The 17,838-nt window shown below is 33.0% G+C and overlaps 2 protein-coding genes across 3 annotated transcripts; both read right to left on the bottom strand.

Moving 5' to 3' along the window:
• Nucleotides 1-4,394: 4,394 nt before the first annotated feature.
• LOC115981387 lies at nt 4,395-4,916 on the bottom strand. Its single transcript, XM_031103527.1, has one exon. It carries the CDS (start codon nt 4,914-4,916, stop codon nt 4,395-4,397), a length of 522 nt encoding a protein of 173 aa, XP_030959387.1.
• Nucleotides 4,917-9,386: 4,470 nt separating this feature from the next.
• Nucleotides 9,387-14,201, bottom strand: LOC115978861 (probable LRR receptor-like serine/threonine-protein kinase At3g47570). 2 transcript variants are annotated; one of them, XM_031100741.1, is made up of 4 exons: nt 13,399-14,200; nt 11,431-11,784; nt 10,108-10,584; nt 9,387-9,717 (listed from the first exon to the last, which is right to left on the bottom strand). In XM_031100741.1, the coding sequence occupies exons 1-3, from the start codon at nt 14,126-14,128 to the stop codon at nt 10,109-10,111; spliced, it is 1,560 nt and encodes a 519-aa protein (XP_030956601.1). In that variant the 5' UTR covers nt 14,129-14,200; the 3' UTR covers nt 9,387-9,717; nt 10,108. The 2 variants fall into 2 exon arrangements, with proteins under 2 accessions (XP_030956601.1, XP_030956599.1); XM_031100739.1 differs by having other exon boundaries at nt 11,431-14,201.
• Nucleotides 14,202-17,838: the final 3,637 nt, after the last annotated feature.

Below are 17,838 nucleotides of genomic sequence, written 5' to 3'. Positions count from 1 at the left end.
TGTCTCTTCCTCTAAGGATACTCTTCCAAACATAAGACCCCATCCTTGAATTGGGAGCCTCCATAAGTGATGAATTGGGGAAGAAACGAGCTTTAAATACTTTGTAGAAGAGTGAGGTTTTATTATGCAAGAGCCACCATGCTTGCTTTGCTAAGAGGGAATCATTGAACATAGCAAGATCTCGAAAGCCCATACCTCCAATAGTCTTAGATTTTGTCATCTCTTCCCATTTAACCCAATGGATTTTCCTACAATCACCCCTTTGGCCCCACCAATTTTTTTTAATTAGAGCCTCGATTTCATTGCACAAACTCGCCGGTAATTTGAAACATCTCATAGTGTAAGTGGGGATGGCTTATATGATCGCCTTTAAGAGCACTTCCATTCTGGCTTGGGAAAGTAACTTTGCTTCCCACCCTTGAAGTTTCCGCCAAACCTTCTCCTTTATGTAGTTAAAAATTTCTTTTTTTCCTTTCCCAACTAAGGAGGGCAGCCCAAGGTATTTTTCATAGTGCAAGATTTTTGGAACACCTAAAGCCGCCTTGATTCCATGCTTCACCTCCTCCGGAATAGACTTGCTAAAGAACAAGGAGGTTTTACTCCTATTCATTTTTTGACCCGAGGCTTCTTCATACTCTTTTAGTATGTCCAATACATTGTCACACTCCTCCATTATTGCCCTGCAAAAAATAAGACTATCATCTACAAAAAGTAGATACGTTAGTTTTAGGCCCCCCTACAAAGGGAGTAGCCATGGATATCAACTTGTAATTCCACCTTTTAATTAAACCATTCAGCCCCTCTGCACAAAGAAGGAATAGGAAGGGGGAAAGTGGGTCTTCCTGCCTAATCCCCCTTGTAGGAAAAATCATCCCACAAAGTTCTCCATTTACCAAAGCAGAATATGATACTATTTTCACACAACCCATTACAAGATTTATCCACCTCTCCCTAAAACCCTCTTCCTCATTATCCCCTCTAAATAATACCATTCCACCCGGTCATACGCTTTACTCATATCCAATTTTAGTGCCATACAATCATAATTACCCCCCTTATGGTTTTGTAAACTATGCAAGGTCTCAAAGGCCACCAAAATATTATCTGAAATTAATCTACCCTTAGTGAAGGCTGATTGGTGTTCTGTGATAATGGATGGAAGTAATTTTTTGAGGCGATTTGCAAGAACTTTGGCGTAAATTTTGTAAAGGACATTACATAGGCTGATTGGGCAAAATTGGTGTGCATATTCAAGAGAGTTTATTTTTGGAACAAGTGTGATAAAAGTATGGCTTAGGGGAGTAGGTATAGTACCTGAGTTCAACCATGACAATATGGATGAGGTGACATTGAGATTTATGAAGAGAAAATATGGAGTGAAATCACAAAAAAGTATTTGAAGGAATTGACTATTACTGATTAAAATAAAAGGTTCCCATTCAATTGAAAAGTTTTATTGAAGGAGTTTTATGACTAATTGGATTCTAGAGCTAACTAGCATGGTTTTATCAAGTGAGTTAGTAAGTTCTCATTCGTTTGGGCATTGTGCCTCTAGATATTTTTTTAAAGATTAGGATATTCCATTTACTCTCAACTAAGGTTTATCGCATTTTAGGCAATGTCGTTGGTGAGATTTGACGTATATCCTATTCAGCTTTAATGCTAGTCTGAAGTTGACACTGTTAGTTCATGTTAGTTTGTGTTTCATTAACTTGTTCCCAACTTAAGGAGTGGATTAAAGAATCACCAAAATAAAAATAAATAAATAAATAAATATATATATATATATATAGAGAGAGAGAGAGAGAGAGAGAGCTTTTTTTTTGGGCAGAAAGATGTACATAACTTTGAGTACTACTTTGTACCAGTTCCCACATGTTATCATTTGAGACAGTCAGAGCAGATGGAGAAAAAAACAACTTTATAATTTTTCTTAATTTAGGATGTTAATTGAAAAAAAAAAAAAAAAAAAACATAATTAAAAATTGGTTCACCAAAAACATAATTAAAATTGAAGTATAAATCCACCAATGTTTGTGTTTTTCCCCAGAAATGTTTGCAAATTTCTACAAAGATTCTTAATAAACTCAAGAACAAACTTCCTCAGCTTAGAACCAGGTTCAAGATGTCTATCATTTTCTAAAATCTCACAAACAATGTCAGAAAAAAGCAATACAAATTTTCTTTTACTCCAGATTAAAAATTTTTATCAAACACCAAGATGCCATATATTATGTAGAAGCCTTTGAAATCATACTTCTCAACATTTAATAAATTTCGCTCACATATGCTCGCGCAACCATATATGAGTTAGCACTGATTCGTTCAAAGTTTCCAAAATCTTAAAAATATTGAAAGCAAAGGTATAGGTTATATAAACTAATAACATAAATGCACACAACAAACTAACATAAATGCACACAATAGAAGGGAATGAGGTACCTTTTACAGCTTTTAAACTCTTTACCAGCGTTCTTTAAAGTAGTATTGATTATCCCCTGTTTACCTCTTTCAATTTCCTTCTTCCAAAAATGGTACAAGCAATTGAGCACCAACAAGTAGGGTGATAAATGGGCGGGTTTGGTCGGTTTTGGATGGATTTAGATTTTCTAAAGTTCTTAAAGTACTTTATGAAGTAGATTTCTTTATATTCTTACATCTCATTTAATATAATAGTTTAAAATGTTGCCACCTCATCAATTCACTAATTTACTTTTTCAAAACCACAGATTAAGCTCTCGTTAGACAATCCTGGGCAAAATCATTCAAGAAGAAAACCCTTTTCTTTCTTTCTTTCTTTTTTTAACTCTCTTTCAGATCTAAAAGTTTCAATATTTTCAACCATAAATGATGGATCCATTTAGCTCAATCCCTTCAAATCGCAAATGGATGACCATTGAAAGCCCAAGAAAGGCCAGGTATGTCAGATTGTCAGCCATCCTACTCTCTATAGTCTTTGTTCTCTCTATATTTGTCTATTGTCTACTATGTTTCTTTTTTTCTTTTCTTTTTTCCTTTCTTTATTCCCAGCATATGCTAGATATTAGCTTTTTTGTTGTTTTGCAATTTCTCTACTGCGTCTCTGTTTGATAATTGTTCAAGAATTTTTTTTTTTTTAGATGAGGATAATGTATATGGTTGTCAAAACATACCGTGAGATTAATTGAGCCTAACAAATGTATTGGACCCATAGAGTGCATGATTTTTTTTTGTTTTTAATACAGGCACTTTGTTCCCCAAAGCTCTATCAAAGATGTTCATTGAATATCCACACAATATAATGGAGCATTTGAACATTCATGTTGTGGTTCTTGAATGTACAATGACTGAATCTTTTTTGTTGTTGGTTTAAATCTGTCACTATTATTTTAGTAAATCTGATTGAATGTGGAAAGCAGTCATGGGATTCTAAATTTCTCTCTGATTTTGTTTATTGGTTATTCTTTTTTTTTTTTTTAGCACAATTTGATCAGTATATTAGAATTGGTTTGATATTTAGTTTGAGTATGTTAGTAATGGGACCTTTGGTATATTTGGTTAAGTTGTTGGACCTTGAACCCCAAGTGAAAATGAAGCATAACACCAGTACTTTGATTTGCTGAGATTGACTATTGTTTATTTATTTTATGAATTTACTATAAGAAAATTGCCATTTCTTTCAGGTTGTCAATTCGCTTTGTGTTTTTGCTAATTTTTCTGATCATTTGTAAGCTGTTGGATTTGGTAATCTGCTTTGATGCTTGTCTTTCATGTCTATTGGGTTTTGCTATTGCTATGGTTGTTTCAAACTTACGTCCCTCACTTGCATATTGTTATCTTCAGCTTGATTTTTTTGGCATCTTAAGCGCCTGTTGTTGCTTTTGAAAGTATTTTGTACCGAGTTTTGACTTTTGAGGAAAGACAGTTTTTGTGTTAGGTGCTTATCATATACTTACCAGATTATGATGTAATTGATTTTTGAATGCTTGCAACATGTTTTAATTTGACTCTGTACAGTTTATGCACCGCACAAATTTTGGAAATATTTTCTGTCTCTCTAATATATAATGCGGACCAGGAAGCACTATTCAGCGGGATAATAACAGGACCAAAATAACAAAATATTGCAAATCAAACCCAAACTCACTTTTAACCAAACCCAGGGATACAGATGGCCTTCTTATTAGTTATAACAAACCTTTTAGCTCAAATTCCAGCCAAACCAAAATAATAGAACATTGCAATCAAGCCCAAACTCACTTTTAACCAATCCCCATGGACAAACCCTTAAGCTTTTACTAAGAAAATTATTGTATACATATTCTGAGAGTATGCTCCCTCCTTCTCCCGGAGTATGCAATAACAACCCTACCGGTTCAAGAAGACCAAATAAGGCTGACAGAGAGGCAATGGTGTCAACAAAGTCTATCCTTAATGTCATCCCAAATTTCTCTTGCAAACAAAACTAAAGACGGTACAAGAAGTGCGATAAACAATAAGCAAGTATTAAGAGGTCCATGATCTGGCAGCACAGCCATGACTGAAGCACTGTAGGTGGCTCCCATGAAAAATAGGGCAACCCGCACCAATACTTTAAAGCTTCCTGATACTTCGACCAGAGATCCAATCATGTAACCCGACGTAGAAAACTCTGCAGTGTTGCAGACAATATAAACGCCATAGGATATCCTATTATTAGCTAAAATGGACTTTCCAGGTTTATGTGTATCCCTATAATTAGGAGGGCTGAGAAGGCTTGGGTTCGTATTGATAGTAGTAGCAGCAGGAGGAGGAGCAAGATCGGGGGGTGGGTTTTCTTGCCAAACCCCACCAGGAGGGTTGACTCCCGCTTGGAAGGTCACGGAAGCAATCAAAGTAGCCACAACTGAAAGAGCATTTCTTGTATTACTGTCTTGGTTGGGCTGGTCTTGATTCATTTCGCAAGAGCATTAATTAATTTGAGGCTATCTAGCTACGTGAGGGACTGAGAGGGTGAGGCTCTATAAGATTTGCATGCTCCCTGTAAAGCTTTAAATGGGGGATTAGGGACCTAACTAGGGGGTGGGACTTAATTTGTAAGATGTTACTAGGCGAGCTGCCAAGAAAACAGTGGATGGAAAATGAAAAATCAATACGATATTATTATTGACACGACATTTATGGTTGGTGTTGGTTTGTGTAAAATTTCTTCAATGTTTTAGAATAAGTATCTATTTTGTCTATTTTAACTAATCAAGACTTCCTTCTCAAAAAAAAAAAAAAAAAAGTTAATCAAGACTTATGTTCACAAGTTTTGTTAAAGTCTTTGATAATTGTATAAAAGATTTGAAATTTAATCTCCAATTATATCAAAAACTGATTGATATTTTGGTTTGATGATAAATAGCTATTATTAAAAGCGAATGTCGTAAGTTGAAACTCTCTCTCTTAAAAAAAAAAAAGAAAAAAAAGAGACTTATGCTCACTTTACTTTTATTTTATTGACTTTACTTTTATTTCTCACCAATAAAGCTTGCCACTTAAAATATATTAAGAAAATATTGTAAACATAACATTACTTAAAAAAAAAAAAAAAAATACTCACATCTAATTGTATATTCCAAAACACCATTTCATATAATTATTCTTTTTTCATTAGTTTTTTTTTTTTACTCTTCAAAACATTCATGCCTACTTTTCAAAAATTGAATAAAGTATTTATTTGGGGAACTTACCATATTGTCCACCATATTGTCTCATGTGAATGGTGGATTCCCTTTGTGGATCCCACGGATGAGACAATCCAAGAAATGAGTCGATCCATTTAGTACTTTCCCCAAATATTTTAGACATTTTGGTTTGGATTATTATTGACTTATTCTCCAATTTGACTGCTGACTGGCCAATAGCGGAGCTCTAATTACACGATGCAAGCAAATTAAACCACATCTTGTAACATAGAATAGGACACAAGTCTTTGTAAGAGCATCCACAGCAGTAGAGCTAAAAATTTAGCTTTTTAGCTCTATCAAAAGTTACTTTATCTATTTTACCTACATACATGCTGCAGCAGTGAATCTATTTTAGCTTTTAACACAATAAAATAATATAAACATCACAATAAAATAATATGTCCATTACAAAAAAATAATATATCCACTACAATAAAATAATATATCCTATATAATAAACAATAATCACAACCACCGCCACCACCGCCGCCGCCTTCAACCACACAACAAATTCCTACAAACAGAAAATTCTCAATACATTCCTCCATTCAGATGTTATACCCAACAAAAACAACAACAAAAATAACACCATTTGCCCAAAACAACATAGCGACAACACCATTTTTCACCGCAAAATAACACCACAAAATAATACTAAACCCAGAAAAATTAAGCCAAAACAACAAACACCCAAATGAAAAAAATTCACTACAAAAGAAGAGAGAGCACTGACCTGAAGTGGATCAGCTGGGATGGTGTGGGCTGGGACGGCGACGGTGTGGGCTGGGACGACGACGGTATGGGCTGGGAGATGAGAGAGATGAGAGAGATGAGAGCTTAACAAATGGCATGGGCTGGGATGGCGTGGGACGGCGACGACGTGGGTTGGGATGGCGATGGCGTGGACTGGGAGATGAGAGAGATGAGAGCTTGACAGATGAAAGAGATGAGAGCTTGATGAGAGAACTGAAGAGAGCTTGAGAGTGATGATGAGAGAGAGCACGATGAGATAGAATAAAAGAAATGAAAAAAAAAAATAAAGGAAGTTGCATTATTTTAATCGGAGGTTGAATAAATTTTTTTTTTTTTTTAGATGTTTGTTACAGTGCACATCTATAGATAGATGTGCACTGTAGCAAATCAGCTAACAATTATGACTTTGCCTCCACTGCTGCAAGGCTTTTTTGGTATATTGGTGGAGCTAAAATGGCATTATAGCTTTTTAGCTCCACTGCTGCAAATGCTCTAATTTAGTTTCGTCTTTGAAAATTATTTTACATGCATGGCAACGTGGAAAAGTAATAGCAATATAGTAATTGGTTTGAAAATTAGTCATATAATCCAAGATATCATTATTGAGAAATGTAGGCCAATTATCACGTATGAGGATGATATCGATCGGAGTCAACCACCTAACAACATCTTGTAATTTTTCCTAATTTGGGAGATAATGAGGAGCCGTCGTCGAAGACCAAGACTCAAAGTCTCAGATTCAGTCGTTGTGGTTTGGATTGGATTAAGGATCTGTTTAGTAAGGTGTTTTGGGAGATCAAAATTTATAAAAGCATTCTTAAAACTTAAAATTCTATTTTGTAACTATAACTCCTTCTAGTTTTTTTTTTAAATGTTCAATTTAAATTCAAAACACAGTTTCCTAATAATTTATAAAAATGCACCCTTATGACAGGATATTAACAAATTAAAGTAACGACATAAAAATCATCTCTTCTAATCAGTGGTGGAGCCAGAATTTCAGTTTAAGGGGGGCAAGATTGAAAAGCAATACTGAAAACAAAATTAATCTAAAAATATTAATCGATAATAAAAACAAAATAAATAGACAATTATAACCACAAGTATATATTTCATATTAATAAAACAAAGAAACAAAAATAATCAATCACAGTTACTAACAATCAAAGTGAGAAATTAATTTAAATACATAAAATTTAGACATAATTTGATTACTAAAAATAAAAAAATAAAAAAATCAATCTACAAAAGTTAACTATAGAACCTACTAATTGAATTGTCATACAAACACAACTTTTTCACAATAAATTTTATAATTATTAAAATAGTGGACTGTGAGTTGTGAAGGAAATAAAGTAGTGGATTCATCAATGTAAATTGTTCACGCTTTATAATTAACTATTTTCACAATTGTGAAATTTATTGTGAAAAAAAATTATGCCCGTACTTTATAGCATTATAATTATAATAAGAAAAGAAAAATTAGAATAGGGAAGAAAAGTACTTAAATAGTATGGATGGGACTAGATCAAAACTACTTGAAATAAATACTATTTAAGAATAGTAAAATTGGTGAAACTGTGATGGTGTGAGAGAATTTAAAAGCTTTTTTTCCATTCTTTCTTGCTATTTCATAATAGTAGGAGTGCTTCTAATGTGAGTGTTCTTATCTATGTTCTATCAACCATAACCTAATATAAAATTTTCTTTTATTTTATTAATAGAACAATTCAAGTTATTCAGCAAAAAATAATAATAAGACACATGATATACAATATGGAATTTAAAATGAAATACTTCTAATGCCAACGAGATTTTCATTACGCGTCTTGTAAAGTAGGACAATAGTCTTGCCTATTATGGGGTGTTAAAAAGTCTTTGAGTCGAACTGCTGTCGTTTCTCAAAAAAAAAAAAAAAAAAAGACTGCTGCTGTCAAGCCTGTTATTTGGTTTGGGAGCAATCAAATAAAGTGAAGCTAATAATTAATGCAGTAATGCAACCCGATGGTAAAACCCACCGCTACAAGGCATCGACTTTCTTTGCAAGACTTTGGAAAGTGACCTGTGAGTTAGAATTGTGAACTTCATACAACTTGTCGGGACACACCATGTATCTATCTTTTCTTTGTTCATCAATGTAATTTTTCTTCTTTTATTTTCTTTCTCCTCATGATTACATTGCTCCTAAATATGTAACTATTTATCTAAGACATCTAATGTACAACATGACTACTTTAGTTTCTATATTCTTGCATCTCACTTTCGCGATATATAAAGGAGATGCTACTTTTTGTAAAAGAATCGGTGAATGAAAATATAACTTTCTTCTATATTAATATAACCTTCCTTTCAGATAGCCTTTTGTGTTTGTGTAAAATTTAGATATAGTTTTTTAACTGTAATATCTTAAAAGCCCAATTAAAATCAAACAAATGGTTACATTGACTAATGAAGCACAAATAATGTAAGAATTTTACTTAATTTTTTTCTCCTTGGATACGTCCATGGTTTTTCAATTTCACATTGTTATCCAAATAGCTGTGTCAATCTTTATCGCATTATTGGTTATTTGGAAACATATTTTACTGTGGTAAAATAACCGGAAATTGAATTTGATCATTTAATTCCTTAATGTGCAAAGTTGATTTAATTCATTTAAAATCAATCAACATGGTCTAAATTCTTCTTTCAGTTTTCTTATTCCATTTTCTCCCTTTCTTTTGGTTCAAATGCCTTAATAACCATGTTTGGAGTGCCAAGAGCTTTATATTCAGTGGCATTGCCTCTATTTTTTGTATGAGGAGAATCAGGTTCAAATCTCTTCCCTCATTTGTTGTAAACTATCAAATTATTTTAATTAAAAAAAAAAAAAAAAAAAAAATCTATGATTGGAGAAACTTGGATGCATGCAAATTTAAATAAAAGCATGTCACCAATATTCCCAATACAAAAAGGCTTTCAGCAACTTTATAAATTATCAATAGAACACAAAACCCATACATACACAACACAGTATACTTTTTATTTTTTATGCTGAATAGTGAATAGTGAATACATATACACCATACCAGAACCTGTAGTAGAAGTGTTCAATGCACTTGTACTATCAAGATACACATACACAAGTAGGATTGTCATCTGAAAGAAGAAAATACCTTGAGGAAATCATTCCCTGAATGTTTCTACAAATGAGATTGAACTAGCAAGCAATGACACAAATACTCAACAGTGACACGAAAGAGGTTTTATTGATCTGTTTTGGTAGTTTCATGCTCTGCAGTCCAAGGAAAAAGCTAGTTATATTCGTTATTTCCAGGACTATATAAGAAAAAACAAAGAATGTACACACAAGAACAACAATTGCATCTGCATGAAACCATTTAAATAAATGAATATGAAAGAACCATTCGTAAGGTTGTGGGTCTTAAAAGGTGAAAATGTTAGCCGGAAAATCTAATTTGACAATTAAGATCATTTATCAAAATAATAAAAGACGTCCACACTAGCATTTATGCAGAATTAATAGGAATCAAAAGAAATATAACTTAAATGGTCAATTCATAACTCTTAGAATGGTCTTCAATAATTTTATGAGATAACTGATGACCGTCATTGATGATTTTATTATTTAGGCAAAATCAAATTTAAAAATATATAAAAGTACCTTAAACTTGGATTCTACCAAGTCCACCAGGGAGTATACCAGAACCAAGAAAGGCTTTTTTGATCCTATGCAGTTCGCTGGTAACTACCTTCATCCTCATTCTTTCTTTTGGTGACTCCATTGAACAAGCAAGTCCAATCTCAAGGATTGAGACTAAGCACTTATGCACATTGGCATCCATTTGACACAGGTTTGCAATATCTTGAGCTCCTTCATCTACTTGAATTTCGTTGTCATTATTATCTTCTCTAGCTGCCACTATCGCTGTCTGCACAACATCAACTTCTCTTGGTAGAAGGATTGGGTCTACAATTTGAACAACTCTTTCTGGCAATCCCATCTTAGCAAAATTGTGGAGATTGAGACCAGCTTTAAACATTTCATCGGTTGGTCTCTTTCCTATGAACATCTCCAATAGTAATATTCCATAGCTATACACGTCCCCTTCTATTGATGCCTTATCACCCATGCCATACTCTACAAATTATGATTGTAAGGAAATTTTGCAGTTGTTGTTCATAGTGATATTTGGAATTTAATGCAACTGAAATTTCATTTGATTCATTAAAAAAGCATAAAGAAATTGAAAACAAGAACATGAAGATAGAAGCCATCATTTCAAAATTTCAAGTTAGAAGCATTCATCATTTGTACAATAGAAAATTACTTTAGGGTTGTTGGAAGGAGTCAAGGAGGCAACATTGATGATTTATACGTAGCACGGAAAATATGGTTAATGGTTGGATTTGGATAATCTAATCAAATTATATTTTGTAATTGTTATGGACTTGTTGGACACCATAGGTATGAATGCCTTGGCAGCTCCCATGTTCAACTAAACTTATGGTTCTTATTCTTTTATTCAAGCAAATAATAATAATCAACGTAGTTCCTAACTTCTTATTGTTGTCTGTTACTTGAATTGTCTGTTGACAACTTGTTCAGTATAGGACACATGAATAAATGTCACAAAACTTATATAGCACAAATCTGTTTTGTCTGTGACCAGCTCTACTTATTTTGCTATAAAAAATTGACAAGCTATAATCAGTCTTTACAAACATATGGTTTTGGGGAAATAAATGCTTGAAAAACAAATATACAAAGCTTAGTCAATGGATAGTCAGCACTCAGTCTCAGCGCTTCTATCGGTGCAAATTAAGCGAGAGAGAGAGAGAATTTAAGTATCCTCTTTTGATAGTAGTACAGTAATTGCCAAAAATAATACATCTGTAAAGAATTGTAAAGATATAAAAAATGGTAAAGAATTTAAAGATGTTTAAGCCTTTAAAGATATAGCTAGAAGAATTGTAAAGATATTACCTGGAGCAGCATAACCAATTGTTCCCTTTATCCCAATTGTACTAGTTTGCTTTTCAGAAGAATCATCAACAGTTGAGAGGAGCTTCGCTAAGCCAAAATCGCTTACATGAGCAACCATGTCTTTGTCAAGGAGAACATTGCTTGGCTTTAAATCACAATGAATGATTGGTTGCACAGAATGGTTGTGAAGATAATCTATTGCAGAAGCCACATCCAATGCAACATTTATTCTTTGAAGAAGGCTCAAGTTCCTTGATTGATTTTCATTGTCTAGTTCAAGATGCAGCCAAATATCTAAGCTCCCATTTTCCATAAATTCAAAGACTAGAGCTTTGAATTGATTCCCACTGTAATCTGTGCTAGAGCAACATGTTAATATCTTAACAAGATTTCGATGCCGAATAATTCGTAATGCATTGCATTCGGCCATAAAACTTTTGAAAGCTCCCTTGTGTTGAAGGTTAAGGACCTTTATAGCAACTAGTTTTTCTTCTTGATCAAGAGTTCCTTTATATACTGAGCCAAAACTTCCAGATCCAATTAAATTATCCGGAGAAAATCCACAAGTTGCATGATAGAGGTCTTGATACGAAACACTTGGAAGGAGGTCCATTGTTGAAAACATAGAAGGTGATTTCTTTTTTGATTTTTTCATCCAATAGATAACAAGAATTGATGAAAACAAAAATAAAAATAGAACAATGGAAATAATTACAATTGCTAGCTTGTAGCCAAATGATTTTCTTGGTTTCATGACCTCTACTGGGCATTTTGGCAATTGAAATTTTGGTATACCACCACAGAGTTTAGTATTTCCAATCAATGATGTTGCACTTGTGTTTCTGAAAACTCCTTCAATTGGTACGTCACCCTCAAAATTATTAAATGAAAGATTCAAATTTTCTAAATAAAGAAGCTTCTCTAAACCCTTTGGAATGGATCCTGATAGGTTGTTTTGTGAAACATCTAGATGTTGAAGACCTTTCAAAGAAGCCATAGATGATGGTATTGCTCCTTCAAAGGAATTCCCATGTAGGTCAAGGAGTTCCAAAATCAAACAATCTCCTATAGATGTAGGAATTTCACCAGACAGATTATTGTTAGAGAAATCCAAAATGTGTATATTTTTCAAATCACCTACTTCAAATGGTAGTTTGCCAGTATACGAGTTATGTGACAAATTGAGGTATATTAGTGCAGGGGAAGAAGGACCAATAAGCTGTTTGGGTATGGATCCACCAAGGTTATTTTGTGCAATGTCCAGGTATTGCAAATTTTGGCAGTTTACTATAGTTGGAGGTATAGTTCCTTCAAATTTGTTTTCATCTAAATCAAGTTCAAACAACCGAGTAAGGTTGCCTATGATGGTTGGTATTTCTCCAGACAATCTGTTTCTTCTTAAATCTAATAATTGCATCTTTTGAAACTTCCCAAAATTAGTAGGAACAATTCCGGTGAAGTAATTAAAACTTAAGTCCAAGCTAATTAAGTTAACAAGATTCTCTAATGATGCAGGAATAGTTCCAGAAATTCGATTGCCTCCTATATATAATACAGTGAGTTGGGTTGACAAGTTGGATATAGAACTAGGCAAAATACTTGCGAAATAGTTTGTACCAATATCCAATGCATTAAGTTTACTACAATTTGTCAAAGATGTTAAGAAATGAAAACTCATTCCAAGATGATTGCGATTTAAATTTAGCCAGTAAAGATTCAACAGATTTCCCAAATTAGTTGGAACTGACCCTAGAAAATTGTTATCACTTAAATCAATCTTTTGAAGCTGAGTTGCATTACATAGTGAAGTAGGAAGTGGTCCATAGAACATATTTCCACCAAATAGAAGTTGTCGGAGATTAGGAAGAGTGAGGCCTATGTTGGCTGGAAGTGTGCCATTAAATTGGTTGCCTGGAACTGCAATCAATTGGAGAGAAGACACATTATAAAGAGAGGAAGGGATTGTACCTGACAATTTATTTTCCGTAACTGCGAACAATACTAAGCCTTTTAATTGGCCTATGGTATCTGGAATATTTCCCTCCAAATTATTGTACTCCACATTGAAAGCTTTGAGCGAAGAAAGATTTCCTAGAGAAGGTGGGATTCCTCCCGCCAAATTATTTTCAAAGATCCGAAGTTGTTGTAGTCTCATTAAAGAGCCTAGCTCCTCTGGAATTTTCCCTGTAAGCTTATTCACATCAAGAAGTATCAACCTGAGATTGGAGCAAATGGACAAGTTAGATGGTATTTCCCCTCCCAACGTGTTATTGTTGAGATAGAGTCGTTGCAGTCGGAACAAATGACCAAATTCTTGTGGAATTTTGCCATAGAAGCTGTTATTTTGGAGGTTGATGAACCTTAGAAAGGTGAGGTTTCCAATAGCAGGTGATATAGATCCACCTAAGTTGTAGCCCTGGAGGTCCAAGCCTGTGACCCTTTGGTGCCGACGGCCGCATGTGATTCCATGCCAATTGCAGAAGTGCATAGAGCCATTCCACGAACTCAATATCTTATATGGATCATGAGGTATAAGTTCTTTGAATTTGAGTAAAGCCAAACGATCAGTCTCGTTTGTTGGAGCGGTGGCAGTAATGGCCACGGGTTGCAGGCAGAGGAGACTACTTGCTGAAAAGAGAAGAATCACACGAAGGTAAATAGAACAAAATGCGCAAATTTTGGTCTGGTGAAGCGTCATTTGGTTTTGAAAAATGAAAAGCAAGAAGCTGGGGAAACAAGGAACCAGGTGGAATGGAGGCTAATAAACAAGGGACACGGCATATGCATTTATATTGAAACAAAATATCAACAACTACAACCAAAAAAAAAAAAAAATTTAGAGGTGAACAAAATATCAATTGGCATTATACGAGGAGACTTCACTTGACCTTAAAGTCTTTCTACTTGTTTTATTTCCACTTTTTGACTCTTCCCGATTTTAATTATTCGTCAACATCAAATTTCAAACGTATACCAGCTGTAAGCCTGTAATGTCGCCCAAAATTTTGATACAGAGAGGATTGCAGTGTCAAACACGGTGGAAAATTACCCTTCTCTTTTTCTTCCTATTTTTTTTAATAAAAACAAATCCATCAATATCAATATATAGACTAAACTTGTCACACACGTTCTTACAGTGCAATAATACTCTTTTTTTATTTTGATAAGTGTTTATTTGATTTAATATTATAATATTTAAAAGTGATATATAAATAACTGTATGTATTTTTTTTAAGAAATATGTAAAGTAATTTGAAATAATATTTAAAAATGAGATAGAGATATATATATATATATTTTTTTTTTTTTGGGAAACCGGACCTAAAGGCCATGTATTATTGAATGGAAAAACAATGAATCCCGAGCAACTAGAGGAGTTAAATCCTCAAGGATGGAATTAGACCAAACCTGGAGCTCATTACCAGACTTAGAAATTCTGGCTAAATAGTGGGCAACTACATTGCCTATACGTTTTACAAAAGAGAAACTACAAAACTGGAAATCTGTAGCTAGTGATAGGACATCAGTGATGACATGACCATATACTAGATGCGTCGAGTCTTTTTTCCAAATTGCTTTAAGAACAACCTCAGCATCACCCTCAAAAGTGCAATGCGTGATCCTAAAAATGAGATAGAGATAGTTTCCTAAGTTTTAGGCTGGATGGAGAAGATAAATGAAAAAACCTAAAACTTAAAAAAAGTAAATTATTCTTTTAACTGGTTTGTGTTTTTTAATTTTAAAATTATTTAACTAAAAGATAGGGGTATTTTAGAAAATTAAGAATTTGTGTGAGGGTACTTTAGTATGCAAAATATTGAAACCCAAATGGAGAATTCTTATGCGAGAAAGCATAAAGTACTGCCATGTGGCGCACTCTTTAGAAAAAAAAAAATTTAAAATACTCTTAAGTCATAAGATAAAGAACAAAAAAATAGAGATTTTTTTGTTTCTTTGGTTCAATGTTTCAAGATTTTTCCTATTAAAGAATAAGAATTCTTTATAAGGCTCTTTGTTTTCTTTAGTTCAATGTTTCAAGATAAATCTCTTGCACTTCTACTCCTTTATATATGACCCATAACCCTTCATGTATCTCATCTCAAATACATTCCTACCAAGAATGATGTCATTTATCTTCAACCTTTCAATAACACCTACCTAACTCCAACTTTATCGTCCTTTCTAATCTTAACCCGTATGAGTTAACTATACCAAGGAAGAGGGCTTGGTTTTTTTATTGAGTGATGACTGATTATAGTTTCGATGCTGAGGTCAAAAGTTATGGGTTCTGTATGGGTTCTGTAAAGGTTGTGGTTGCTTTGGGTGTTTGGTGTGGGAAAGCCAAAAATGAATTATGTTTTAGAACAAAGTGAAATACAAAGAAACCTTCTAATTGATTATTGATGAGATTAGGTTTTTTTTTAATAATGTTTTAGAACTCATAATTTATAAGTTCCTTTGTAGTTTTTTTTTTTACTGCTATTTAGTGCAATATCAATATGAGTCATGACGATAAAAGTAAAAGTCAATGATGATTTTAGAGTGTTTTTCATGGTTTTTTTTTTTTACATATATATTTTTTAATTTGGAAGCCTTGCTAAAGGAAATTAAATCTTAATAAATTAATGGAAATATTTTTAACAATTTTTTTTTAATTTTATCACATTTTCTATATGCCAGCACTTACAAATGATTTCCTTTTATTGAGATAATGAAATATTAGTTTGAGATATGTGGCTCGGTATTTGGTTGTGAAAATGGAATAGTAGAGAAAGTGTTTGAGAGGTTGCTTGAAATTTTTGTAAATTTAGGATATGAAAGTATTTTATGCTTTGAATTTAATTTTATAAATTTCAATTTTCAAAATCATTTAATCAATTTAAAAAATAAACTCTACAAATAATATAATATGGTTCTACAAATGTCGAAAAACTTGACTATTTTAACCTCAAAATTTTAGATTAGTAGAGTAATTCCTCTCAATATTTGGAAATCAATTTTATGACAAATTTTTTTATTAAATATAAATTAAAAAAATTGAGTTTCAAAACATTCAGTAATATTTTGGTAAAACATAAATATTATACAACAAAATGAGTATTATAAATAGGTCTTAAAAAAATTGATTTCAAATGAACTTGCAAAGTATCCACACATAGCGCGGGAAATTATCTAGTTATCTTGCAAAGTGAGTGGAAACTTAAAGTTCAACATGTGGGAAAGGCAACGTGATAGGGCAAGAAAATTTACTTTCTTGAAAAATACTGCATTTACGACATTTTTATAATAAATCTCAGGTGTCAATTCAATTGTTTATTGGTTCTTATTTGAGTCACCACTAATGTCATTTTTTTTTGTCCACCACTAATATTTGCCTCCGAATATTTGTTGTAAAAATGTTGTGAAATATTGTATTAATTCCCATTTAATACCTTATGAAGTGTCAAACATGATGAAAATTATCTGGTCCAAAGATCCAATGTGGAGCTGCTAAAACAGTCCAAGCATCTAAATATGGATTTCATCAAAAGTAATAATACAGACACAAACATTTTACAATATTTTTACAAACTGTTGATGTGGTTTTAGTAATTTTCAAATAATTATTGGTAAACATAAATGTGATGTTAATAGTGGACCCATATTAGAACTAATAAAAATTTGCCACATCAATAGTTTGTAAAAATATTATAAAATAGTTTGTAACTGTAGCATTACTCTTTCATCAATAAGCTAACAAGGAAATTTTGGTCTGTCAAAGCGTCGTTTGGTTTTGAAAAATGAAAAGCAAGAAGCTGGTGAAATAAGGAACCAAGTGGAATGGAGGCTAATCTATATATATATATATATAAAACCGAAGCCTTTGCTGGCACCACAATTTTCCACGTCAGCACAATATTTAAAAAATAAAAAATAAAAATAAAAACATTATTACACATTATAACTCAAAACCCTAGCAACCTTACCTCTCTCTCAAGTTAAGAAATATAAAGCCACAGTTTCTGCAAACTCTCTCTCTCCAAACATAAATATCAAATTCAACCCCTTTAATTTCTCTTTATATTTTTTAGGCTTCTATAGAGTTATAGTGAGTTATGCTGATTTTGTTTTGTGTGTGTGTGTATAGATGGTCATAATACTCCGGTATTCCAAGAAAGTTTGTGTTTTCGTTAATTGAAGGCCTTAGAGAGATAAGTGTTGCAGTTTGGAACATAGCAATACAAAAGACGATTTCATTGACAGCGGAAAGTAATTACTTTGTCTCATATTTTTGTTTTTTGAATTGATTTTGTGTGCTTTTTAGACCCTTTTGGATCAATTTTGTTAATTGGGTGTTTTTTTTTTTTTTTTTATAGGGTCCAATTGGGGAAGGTTCTTTCAAAGGGTTACGACGACTGCACTTGGTGT

The sequence above is a fragment of the Quercus lobata genome, chromosome 3, assembly GCF_001633185.2.
Source record: "Quercus lobata isolate SW786 chromosome 3, ValleyOak3.0 Primary Assembly, whole genome shotgun sequence".
NCBI classification, from domain to species: domain Eukaryota; kingdom Viridiplantae; phylum Streptophyta; class Magnoliopsida; order Fagales; family Fagaceae; genus Quercus; species Quercus lobata.
The sequence above is the reverse complement of the archived record's forward strand: the minus strand, read 5'-3'. Positions and strand labels throughout refer to the sequence as shown.

Excerpts from the sequence above, each read along its gene's own strand:
- LOC115981387 (XM_031103527.1), bottom strand. The coding sequence starts at position 4,916 with ATGAATCAAGACCAGCCCAACCAAGACAGTAATACAAGAAATGCTCTT.
- LOC115978861 (XM_031100739.1), bottom strand. The coding sequence starts at position 14,128 with ATGACGCTTCACCAGACCAAAATTTGCGCATTTTGTTCTATTTACCTT. Across the intron at positions 10,585-11,430 it reads AATTGGTTATGCTGCTCCAG|AGTATGGCATGGGTGATAAG; the intron begins GTAATATCTTTA and ends CATAATTTGTAG.